The sequence below is a fragment of the Loa loa genome (assembly GCF_000183805.2).
Source record: "Loa loa unplaced genomic scaffold supercont3.42, whole genome shotgun sequence".
NCBI lineage: Eukaryota > Metazoa > Nematoda > Chromadorea > Rhabditida > Onchocercidae > Loa > Loa loa.
In genome coordinates this window covers 70,023-82,299 of record NW_018108222.1, presented here as the reverse complement: position 1 = coordinate 82,299, position 12,277 = coordinate 70,023, and the positions used below count along the sequence as shown (strand labels likewise).

Here is a 12,277-nt window from a genome sequence, read left to right as displayed (position 1 = left end):
TCTAATGCAATTAGCCTTATCTGTAAATTTAAATGAGATCTATTCCAACTTGATAAATCACCCGATCCGCTAATAACACTAACTGTTATCACTGGATAATGGACAAAACAATTAAATTATTTCAATTTCGATCAACATTAGAGAGAGAAAATTTTGTTAAGAGTTACTTCGTCATACAAGTTTACTTCTATTCCAATACAATTAATCAGGAAGATAGGAAAGAGAAGTATGAAACGATGAGGAATTGCTTATCTGAGGGTAGATGACAACAATTTTAAGGATCACTGTCATGATATAAACCAAATATATTGATCATTTTATCAGAATATAGTAATTGGGCATGAATCAGAACTGAATATAATAAATGTATTTTGAATATAACGCAGTTTGTGGTACTTCTAAATTTCCATACATTTACACCTCTGTATGCTGTTGCAGGTCACAGATTATTTTCAGTAGTGCTTCACATTAATAAGGTATATTTTTTCATATTTTTGACAAACCGATATATATTAATAATCTGGATTGAATTTGTGATTCCCTTGATGGAGCTAAAGATCGCACAAAAATTATCATATTTGGTCACTGTCACATCTGAGGCTGCGGCAAAAGATTCTTCAATTTCCTTAGTCTATAATTTATGCTAACAGTAACTAAGTATTTGTCATTAACTCAAATTCATCCACAAATGGTCTTAATGAATTAATAATACAAATTTATACCAGCTTAATTAGTCTGAGAATTTCGATGCATTTTTCGAATAATTCTAGCGCGGCGGCATATACATTTTACTTTGTTTTTTTAATGACCATTAATTAATTTAAGCACATGCTATAGGAGTTTATAGGTTTTCTACTAAAGAATGTCATATTTTATCATTGTAATAACTTTGCAGTATTTCCACATATGTTCAAACTTGCTTAGTTAATAAGATGAATTCTCCAAAAAATATTGCAATTTTCAATTTGTCATCGGAGTTGCGAAGACATTTATCTTTGAAATTGGCTAATTTATTTAAAAAAACCAGCCAAGCCATCAGCTACATATTGAATGCAAGTGACAAACTCGAAATTTAAAATGTCTTCCGAAGTTTACCACTCATGAAAATGAAATGTCATTGTAAGACAACGCCTTATTATAAAATTAGCTAAGATGATTGGGCCTTTCTTGCCAACAATTCTCATTCCATTTCGAAGATGTGACATTTTAAATTTGCGCATAGATTAAACATGTTTGCGATAGATTCGCGATAAATTAAAGATCAGGTTTGTTATCTTTGAATTAAGTACTTAGAATTCATACTTAGAATTCACTTAGGATCATCTTTGAAAAGTTCGAAATGATTAGCAAAATTTTTGTTGTCCTTCGCAACTTATCCTTTGAGTAGTTTCTTAGTTCAAGCTACTCTTCATGATTCCTTTTGCTAGTAATATTTACAAAAATACACTTCAAGTTTTTTTAAAATAAAAACTTATAATTATTTTAAGCAAAAAAGAAAAAAATTTACTATGAGAATAAAAGTGAAGAATTGAAAAAAAAACTACAATTCCTTGTGGTAGGAATTATTTGAATATTTTGATCGGATAAATGGATATTAAAAAATGTTTCTTTGTCTCTTTAAGCATGCATCCAGCTTAAGAGCATATACTGTTGATTATTTATACAAACTGAGATAGAAGCATTATCAAGCCAATGATAAAGTTCCATCTTATTTGGTTAAATAGCTTAAATAGCTAATATTATCATTTCCTCCAATTCAAGGTTCATAAGAGATACCTTTAAGACGCTGTTGGTGCAACAAATCACACCTGTCTGAGTCATCTCTTTAGAGTAACCTGATCGAATTTTATGGTATCTCTTATGCTTCTATTTCGTCTTCATCAACAGAAATTTTGCTACAAATAAACAGATCGTTGTTGCTAAGAAATTTTGATCATATTTACATTGCCCCTGAAAAGAAGATGAAGAAGGAAGTGATCATTTCACAACTCCATGTAAATAAAACGATCACGTCATCCATCTCCCAGACTACGAAGCTTTACAACCTTTTATATTAATGAACTAGTTGGTAACTTCTACAAACGCATGTGAAAACATCATGCTAATGAAAAGTTAGAAATAATAAAAATCTAAAATTGTAGTCTCCCACCATCATGAATGAAATGAGAATTATTATATCATTTCATTGTCGTACTGTCACACACTCAGCGACATCTATTATTTTGCATTTATAGACCCTCTCTGAAATGATTGACTCATTCAATAATGAAAAAAAAAAAAAACTTTCAATTTCATTCAAAATGACTGGAAAGTGGTCTGAAGGATGAAATATTTTTGATATTTTGATTTCAAAAAATGATTTCTCTAATTTTTTCTTTTTCCTTCTTTCTTCTCATTTCAATTATTAGCATAACATTTTAATTATTGACATAGCTTTCATGATCACTAATACTTCACTGGAACATGCCAGAATTTGAGAAACTTGGAACATCATTTTTTCGAAATCATATGTTGTAGCTTTATGTTGGTGGTATCGTCCAGAAGATAGTAAACCTAAGATTACTAAGCACTTGGAAAAGTTTTTTTTTTGCTTTTGCAATTTCTTCAATTATTGCACGTACTTACTTTGTTTTGTTGCAGTTATCAATCTAAAACAAAAAATTGCAAGTAAATAATTCATATTATCATTGAGAATTATGTATTTAAGTTAGAGTTATGAAATTTTGAGAAATGCTCCAACTTTGCCAACTCTTTACCAACTCTTGATGATAACTTTCCAACTCCAACTTTGCCAACTCTTGATGATAGATAAAGATGGAGTACCAAAGCAAAGAGATGAGAAGTATTTATTGGTTATTATTGAAGGATCAGTGATTTTCTTTTGTAAAAACGAGTGCTGCACATGAGATAGTGATAATATAAAGGCTAAATTGAAGAATTGTGGTAATGGGATAATAGGTGATTAAAACTAATTTAAATTATTGCCAGTTATCTATAAATTGTAACCTTTGCTTAATAAAAGACAGATAACTTGAAACATTGATAACATTAAACATCTGAAAGTGCAAAAGAAAAAATTCATACATGTTTAGTCTTTGAATGTTAGTATGAAATTATATAAAATTAATTCCCGAATGGCTTAATAAAGAAAAAAACAAGCTTTTCATATTTACACTGCAAAGAAATGAAGCCTATGTATTTTGCTCTAACATATGTTCTTTCTAATTCAGTCTAAGTTATGGCTAACTAATATTTTTCACTGTGGGGTTACTTTCTATTTTTAAAAAGTTCAAAGTTCATAAGGAAGTTATCCAATTTTTCAAGTTTTTGCCGTTAAATAAAGCGATCAAATGCCAATTTTATTTCTAGATAAGCTTCTTTAACCTTTTCTGGAGCATACTCTCTGATAGTTATCAGTAACATTAACCAAATAGCATATCACTTGTTTCCCTTATGAAATGTGATGAACCTTTTATAAATACAATAGTCTATAGTTTAGACTATTAGAATATTCATATTTCCATATTATTGCCCTTCCCGTAACTGTTATTGGTTAGATATTAAAATGACAGGCTATTTATCTTCCTTAGCACAGTTAATCTTAAAAATCTTATAGCTACTAAACTAAAATCTAGCAAATAGACGAAGGTATTCAAATCTTATCCATTCCGGTCTCTGATTCAGTCAATGTCAAAGGACAGAAGGTGAGATAGCATACAACAAGCATAGAATAAATAGTATGATATCTATTATGAACCAAGTTATAACATTTAGTAAGAGTGATACTTGAATGCTAATTTAAAATGATGTCAGATTCAACCTGACCTGAGCAGTGAGATCAAATCGAGCGTGGAAAAAAAAACACTTCAATTTCATTTTTAGCATTTTTTGCTGAAAATATTTTCTTAACCAATCCAGTTTCACTGTAACTAATTCGAATTAATTAACAACGAATTTTTTACTTCCAACAGTTTCTTTTTGTACCGTTTAAAGCGAAGATTTTTGTTCTATCATGAATTATTAATACTATCCAATTATTGATCGCCTTGAATTACAGCAAGGTTTTTTCCGGATTGGATTTTACGAAATTTCCTTACTTACCTACTTATCCAAGAATGTCAAGTGTCACGAAATCGATGATCTGTCTCTAAGCAATCATTTGTGTTCTGGCAATTTATTCGTCCTGTTTTATTTTGAAATAAAATTTAATAACTAACCTGAAAAGTGCATAATTCCAGAAATATAAATCAAAACAAAATGAGACTTTCTTTATCGTATTCTGTGCTGGCTCTGCTCCTTACTGTAGCCATAACTCAGCCATTCGTTTTGCAAGAATTACCACTAAATCAGTATTCCTTGAAGCGATATAATCAATTCAGTCGAAGATCTGTAATCGAAGACCTTCGAAATCACATGCCGAACTATCAGGTGAATTTTTCAAAATTTAAAATACAGCAAATAAGGCAAATAAAATTTTAACTGAAATGTTAAATGCAAACTTTTTGAAGTACTTAGAAGTGACCTTTTTCAATTATATAGCATGTCTTTTCCACTTCGATTTAAGGAAAAAAAATAAATGCCCTCTAGAGATTTTGGATGGCAACAAACAAAAAAAATGGAAATGAACATTTCAGGAATTTTATAATCTCTGACCTTAACCATGCTTGATTAAACCGAAGTATCGAAGATTTCGGAAAGTTAATCCAATATGATCACAAATATTTTTTCCTCATTTTATTGTAATCAAATTCTGCTCTACAAATTTAGCCTATTGACTCATTTTGTAACGGCAACACCACTGTAATTTGATAAGTAATAGCAAGAATAAACAACGCGATCTCTACATCAATATCCCAATTCTTCATGTGATCCATCTTGATTTACATTGCTAATGCTTTGGTTTAACATTTAAGTTGGCTTTTAACTTCCTGTAACAAATGAGTTGAAGAAATTCAAATGATGTAGTAAACTTCTTATGAGAACTGAGCCATCAAACATCTCATGGATATTCATATATTAGCTTCATAGATTATTAAAATCCAACAGAATATATTGGCGGAATTACCGAAGAAGCTAACTGCCAATGTTGGTAGTCTGAGACCAACTTGATCAACGAAAGGATCGACAAAATTTGACAGTCGGTTTTGGAAATCCTACGGATAAGATTATATCACCTCTCTACAAACTGCGCTAGACAGTTGAGTCGGTTCTACAAGTCCAATTAAGATCCCCGGAAATTCTAGGCGTCATGCCTTGGCATAGTTTTATAATCCGACTTTACCATATAAGCTTTGCCTTGTCAGAAGGATTACTAACCGTAAAAGTGAAGGTATTCATAAAACCAGAAACTGTTCAAAAGAAGAATCAGATCTATAAGATGATTTATTTGTTGATGACAATAGTTAGAACGCCAGAAACGTTGAACAGTAACAAAATGAAATACCGTAACAAAAAGAACTGTACACAACATCAGTCCATTAATGAATAAAAGAATTACGGCAAATCCATAATTTTTCAAAACAGAATACAAAAAGGTGAAATCATAAGAATCATGTTTAAACTAAACTTCTGAACAGATATCCGCAGCAGACAATAAAGTAAATAGTAACCTAAGAGCCGTAAAATTGTTGGCTAATTTGCTGGAGAGTGCTAGTGATCGGGAAAAAAATTAAGGGATGTAAAATGCAAAAAAGTAAGCAGCTTCCAGGTAACATTTGGAAAATAAACTAATGTGGAACACTACTTCCCTAACTTCCACTAGCTGAAAAACTCTTGACAGAAAGAAAATTAAGAACAATCAAAACTCGATTATCTCCATGTCTTCAACAGATGATCTTATCTACCCCACATGATTCAACAGATATCTTATCTACCCCAGTAGAGTTCTGGTATTGTTAGTAAGATGACGTCTTACAAAAAGTAAAAACCGTTCCATTTCAGAATCTGTTTTAGCATGCTTTAACAAATCAACGATTAGAACTGGTTAACAGCAAAACTTGAAAAAATGTGCAGTAACTCAAACTTTCAGATTCGGAATGGAATCGAAGAGCGCCATTCTGAATCAATGTTTCAATCATTACAATGCAAGTAAAAAGCAGCAAAAAACTGAGGTCAAAACAAATTACCGCTCTGAATTTTATAGAAAAACGAACGTCTGATAAAATGATAAACCCTCACGAGTTCGAACAATGTCAATATTTAATAAAAATTTTACCAACTAAGAAGGGAAAAACTGGAATTATTTTCGACGTCTGTCAGCTTCCTGCTGCGTGGGTGGTGGTGGTGGACCTTTCTTGTCCAACTCTTCCAGATACTGTTCCAGTAATCGCTCTCGCTCTACCGGGGCATTATTCAATACGATATATCGCTTATCATTCTGAAACGATGTCTAATAATCTCGTAAACGTATTAAATAATACAGTAGTCAATATTCGAAAGCAAGTAATTATAGAAAAGCAAGTAGTGATGGAAAGCAAAAAATGATGAGCTTTTGCTACCATAATTAAGAAACGTTTAACAGGATCAACAGTGTAGGACGCAGAAGAGCTAGTAAGATGTTGAAATGATTTCTGCAAATTCAAGAGAAGTCTCAAATTATATTTGGCTCCGGTTCCCAAACGAAAAAAATTTCCAACCATAACCAACCTCGAGTACCGCAAGTATGTCACGAAGATGCTGTTCGTTTTCTTGTATCATTTTTAAAGATTTGTAGGTAATAATTTTAGTCTCTTTTAATAAATCTTTGAAATCTTTCATTACTGCTTCTTTCCGTTCCTCCATCCATTCTTTGTAATCACGTTCTGTTTTCTGAATAACGTTGAGAATGAATACAAAAAAAAAAACAAAAAACAAAAAAAGGGCAACTTACTTTTAACTTAAAGCGATTTGATTTGATTGAAATCAACATTCCTAAGTCATAGAAGTTCTACTTTTGTAGTAACCATCCTTTGATTATTTCTCTCTTTGTCGATATGAGTGTAAAGTAAATTAAGAGTGCTAAAACCACTTAAGGAATAAATTAAAATCAGTGCATAAGGCCTAAAACTAAGTGGTTTATTTTCCTTTTTTTTTACCAGAGGTAGCCAACATTTCGTTTCGAATTTGAACTCATTTATACATATTGATTTTAATTTTATAAAGACAAAAACGACTCAAGAATATGAAGACGTAATGGATAAAAATCAGTAAATAAATAAGGGTAATAAGAACAATACCCTTTCACTAATGTTGAATTTTGCGAATCGTTCATCTTTCTCAATAATTTTTTTAGCTTCGCGCCACTTCATACTAGGTGTAATATCTTTTGTTTCATTTAACAACTGTAACAAATGCAATTTAAGATAAAATAAACGGAAGCATTACAAATAATTCGCAGTGGCTCCTAATTAAAACGGTGACGTAGCTACATTCCTAATTTCCAGCTTTAAAAAAAGTAATCATTGATGACCAAATAAGCAATGGGTCCAAAATTTCAAATACGAAAAAACCAATGATAATTTTAAAAATGAAGAAAAATTAATAAACGTTGACCTGGAAAAAAACTTCTCGTCTTTTTCTCTCCAAATGTTGAACATGTGCATCGAACAACCTTTCTTTAGCATCTTTTTCCAAAAGGTCGCAATTTTCATAACGTGAGTCTTTCCGTAAAATTCGACGGGCTTCATGCCATGTATAATCAGCTGATTTTATCTATAAAAAGCGGAGGTTCCTGATAAATAAGTTATATTAAAAGCTCATTGTGTAGAACATGACATAACTGATTGGTCTCGGATAACAAGCAACCGCAGCATTATATCAAAATAATGAAAATATCAATTTATGCATCAAACAGTACAACTTACCAAATCAATCAACAATGCTTTGAAAGATTCTTCATGTTCCTGATATTTATGCTTTTCATGTTCTTTACTTCTTTCTTTCAGTTGTTCACCTAGCTCAGCTTCCACCTCCTTCTTACGTTCCTCAATGGCAGCTTCGGCAGCAACGCGCTTTTGACGGTCATTCTCCTCTTCGATATCCTGAAATTTAATGATTCCTTCTTTTGAATAAATTTCGAATCCATTAGCAGTTTTATGTGCACAAGTTATATCGTGATTAACCCTTCGCAAACTTTTTATGCAGTGTATCTCAATCGCTAAGATAACAAAAATCAAGTACATTTTGGTGTCCAATATTCTTCTAATTTCAGATTTATAAACCAAAGGTGTTCAAAAGTTTAAGTGTAATACAGGATCAGTAGTCATAATATGGTAATATCAAACGGGAATCGAATAAAATAAATGGAAAAATTACTGAATTAGATTCTTCTGGCAGTGTATCCTGATATTCACGGAAAAGACTTTCACGACTTGATGATCGATCAACAGCTTTATAACGTTCATCATCTTCCAACTGCTTTTTCAATGAGGACCACTTCGTCCGAGAAGTAATATTCTTCTCCATAAGCATTGCAACAAAATCCTTACGAATCTACAATAAGAGGAATATCATTTTTAAATATAAGAGGAATATCATTTTTAAATTCTGCAATTTCATCCCCTCTTTTACCAGCCAGTTTTCAGTATTGAAAATTAAAAATCTTCATACATCGGCCAAACAAAGTATCTTCGTTCTGGGCTAACTTATCTCAAACCAGTTTACCTAACCTAAACAGAGGTAAACTTGAACCTTTTCCTTCCTCTCTTTGCGTTCTTCTTTTTCCTTCTTCTCTAGCTCTTGAACATATTCGTTAAAAATATCCTCCTTATCGCGCATTTTTTCAACACCTTTGAATCGACTATCTTTGCCCCACTTCGAAGCAAACGATGAAAACGACGACCTCAAAAAACGAACAAATAAACAGCAGCAGCAAAAATATTGAATATTTGATGGTAACAGAAACGACAACTCAACCCAAAATCGCACAGTCCAAAACTCAATCTATTCCCACCACTCCACTACAACTCTTTCTATTTTAATTGGAATAACTGATAGGTTCTTCGTCGCAATAAAGTATTTTTCCGTTCAAATGGAGCATTTTAGAAATAGGTAACACATAGCAAAATGGTAAGACTACAGAACATATTCTAGCGCACTGTTAACTTTTTTAAAATCTTCAAATAAACTAACCTTCCATGTAATTTGGCCTCTTCGAGCAAATTCTTAAAATTTTCTCGTGCTTCCTTAGCACGTCTTTTTTTCTCAGCTCGTTCAATCTCAGTTCGTTCACGAACATATGCTTCGAAAGCCTCAATTTAGACAATTTTTAAGTATTATTACTATCAATAAAAATGATTTTATCCACTTCAACAAGAAACAGTCAAACTGTTCCATTATTTAAAAAGAGTTGAAGATGTTATATAAACTTACAGCTTTCCGCTCCACAGCATTCAGAAGTAGATAACGCTTATCGAATACAATTTTAGATAATTCCTTCTCCCAGGTGCTTCCAGCACTAACATTTTTCTCTGTTAACATTTCTTTAAATTCCTGCAGCCTACGCTCGAACGGTACCTGCAAAAGATTTGAAATGTTATGACTAAAGGAAAAACAATCTCACTCATTTGAAAAGTGAAATTTACCTACAAATATAAACAAGCTCATAATTCGTTCTATATACTTACACCGATAACAGTGAAAAATACGACCTAGATAAGCTGCCTCTTTTTTATCTTGTTTTTCAGATTTGCCACTTTTTTATTTCGGGGTGTTTTTAAAATTCCAAAACCTTGTATCCCGCTTGTCACCTCCTTTCTGATACTTAGTTAAAGAATTATTCAATACATCACCTCTTCTCTCTCTTTTTGTGCTTGTAATTCTGCTTGAATTGCTGGATCAACTTGTTTCTCAAGCATCTGCCTTGGCCTATCCTTCTCTTTTTTCGCTGCCAATTGTTCTAGCCGCTGTTTCTCTCTGAAAGTACCATACCATAAAGGAATTCGAAGAGTTCTAGAAACTTAGCATGATATAACTACACATCATTTTGAAGAACTCACAGCTTCTTTTCTTTTCGACTCTTTTTAGCTGCTGGTGGCGCATTTTCTTCGTCATCATCGCTCTCCTCCGAACTCACCGTCTTCCCTTCATCATCGGCTTTTTTGACAATTTCCGACTCTGTAGTTTAATTTTCTTTTTAAAAAACTTGAGAGTTTAAAATCTGAAGCGTAAGATTTTGGACCTATGGACCTATACTATGACTGGTAAATTTAAAACTGAACGACGTTATCCAATGTCAGGAGTGTAAAATGTTTACATGTTTTAGCAAATACAGCATAAAGTACAGGAAAATGAAATGTGCCTCAAATAATATTCTTCGTTAAGCAGTAATAAGTTTGACTGACAGTCTCAAAAATGGGTGATATGATATAACTTGAGAAATATACCTTTATGTTCGAAAAAAGTGTACTCACTTTTCTCTTCCGGTGGCTTCGATACTAATAAATCGACATCTGGCCGATTGTACAACTCTGGTGGTCTTTCCCAGACTGATGTACGTGTTGACGGATTATAAAAGAAAACCTGAAATTGAAGAGTGTTGGTAGATTTTAGATTATTCGTCAATCCACACTGAAGTTGCTTATCGTTTTTTAAGAACATCAGCAGACTTACTTTACGGTCGCCTGTCCATACCACACACCAAGGAGTGCCAGCCACAGGATTACTGCTAACGGGTCTCGACTTATCCACTTGCTTCGCTTCAACAGTTTCTGACTCCTTTGCCGATTCCTCTTCATGTTTTTTCGCTTCTTCTGCAGCTGCTTTAGCTGCCGCTAATTGAGCTTGCACCTGAAATAATTTTTACGATTATTTTAATATTTTGCAATACTTCAAATGCAAAACTTGCTACAACTCCCATCAAATCTGTTCTGAGTTTTAACCAGAGAATAACCAGAGAATAATTCAAATGCAAAACTTGCTACAACTCCCATCAAATCTGTTCTGAGTTTTAACCAGAGAATAAGGACAAAAAAAGATTCGTAATTCGAGATTAAGCACACCAAAGAGACACTGTCACCTATTCACCGACATCCTGAATAGCAAGTGGATTAAATACGATGGTTGATAATTGCAATTGCGAGTCTACTTGGGAAAATGTGATGCTTAATGCTGGTTCTATCTGTTAGAAATAATAAAAAAAAATGAAGCTGTTCTGTTACCGTCCAATATTCGCTAATCGAAGATGAATACTTAAGAAAAACATGACCTGCTGTTGTGCTAAAGCTGCAGCTTGCTGTTGAGCTTCCGTGAAAGTTGGTGTATTAGTATTATTCTCAGTAGAATCACCAGTGCCACCGGCAGCAGTAGAAGCTGAAGACGAGAAAAAAGAAAAGTAGCGGATCTTTTCAGCGTATGTTCTTCCCAATAATTATGCTAGTTAAAAATCCTAACAAATTTGGATACGGAAGCAGATGCGAAAAAATGGATACGAAAGCAGCACATATCTTCTCGTTCTTTTATGTTTCAGATTTACACACAATACACAAAATACTAGTTGAAAGGGAATACGATACTTTGTTATGAATTAATAGCTTATACATGCTCATGAGCACAGTTATACAAAACTACTAACCTTCAAGCACTTTTGGTTTATCCCACGTCGTTTCTTGGGTTTGAGTGTTGTAGTAGTATTTACGTCCATCAGGTGCTGTATATTCTTGCCAAAGCGCAGCCTCTGGTGACACTGGAACACCCTAAAATACAGTTGTGAATAATCGCCACAGAAAATTGGAAATAACCTAAATTTTCGATTTGATGAAACGAACTTACATCAGTACCAGGACCAATAGCTGCCGGCACAACGGGCGGCATTCCAGGAACAGGCATCGGATAAGCTGGAGGAACACCAGGGAACATAGGTGGGTAACTTGGACCACGTGGGGGAAACATCATAGGTGGCATCATAGGAAAGCCTATAAGGCAATTGATTTAAATTATATACTTAGATTCTAGAACCAGTTTTTGCGATAGTATTTCAAGATACTAGACATTTGAGTACTAATAATCAGATTTTTAGTAATAAAATATTAATTGATTCACATATGTTAGCTTAAATAACAGTAGAGATGGTTCGCCATTCTTTTTTCAATTTAAAAATTCAATAACCTGGTGGTGGCATCATTGGTGGATATCCACCCATCGGCATACCAGCGGCCATTTGTGGTGGTACACCAGATCCATAAATTAATAAACCAAAGAAAAAAAAAGAAAATCAAATGATATGAAATGGAATGAAAATATATATATATATATATATATATATTGGAATGGAATAGAATAGAATATATATATATAATATATA

General features: G+C 32.8%; 1 protein-coding gene across 1 annotated transcript in view; it reads right to left on the bottom strand.

Annotated features, from left to right (window-relative positions):
- Window positions 1-5,563: 5,563 nt before the first annotated feature.
- Window positions 5,564-12,277, bottom strand: part of LOAG_17123 (CBR-TCER-1 protein) — a 12,696-nt gene continuing 5,982 nt past the window's right edge. Inside the window, exons 8-22 of the mRNA XM_020449781.1 lie at window positions 11,549-11,669; window positions 11,183-11,286; window positions 10,588-10,764; window positions 10,389-10,497; window positions 9,975-10,092; window positions 9,768-9,891; window positions 9,349-9,492; window positions 9,109-9,227; window positions 8,668-8,818; window positions 8,293-8,469; window positions 7,842-8,018; window positions 7,531-7,689; window positions 7,215-7,319; window positions 6,646-6,807; window positions 5,564-6,376 (exon numbers count right to left, since the gene is read on the bottom strand). Coding sequence (XP_020306639.1) covers window positions 6,239-6,376; window positions 6,646-6,807; window positions 7,215-7,319; window positions 7,531-7,689; window positions 7,842-8,018; window positions 8,293-8,469; window positions 8,668-8,818; window positions 9,109-9,227; window positions 9,349-9,492; window positions 9,768-9,891; window positions 9,975-10,092; window positions 10,389-10,497; window positions 10,588-10,764; window positions 11,183-11,286; window positions 11,549-11,669 — 2,085 coding nt within the window. The 3' untranslated portion in view covers window positions 5,564-6,238. The remainder of the gene's footprint in view (window positions 6,377-6,645; window positions 6,808-7,214; window positions 7,320-7,530; window positions 7,690-7,841; window positions 8,019-8,292; window positions 8,470-8,667; window positions 8,819-9,108; window positions 9,228-9,348; window positions 9,493-9,767; window positions 9,892-9,974; window positions 10,093-10,388; window positions 10,498-10,587; window positions 10,765-11,182; window positions 11,287-11,548; window positions 11,670-12,277) is intronic.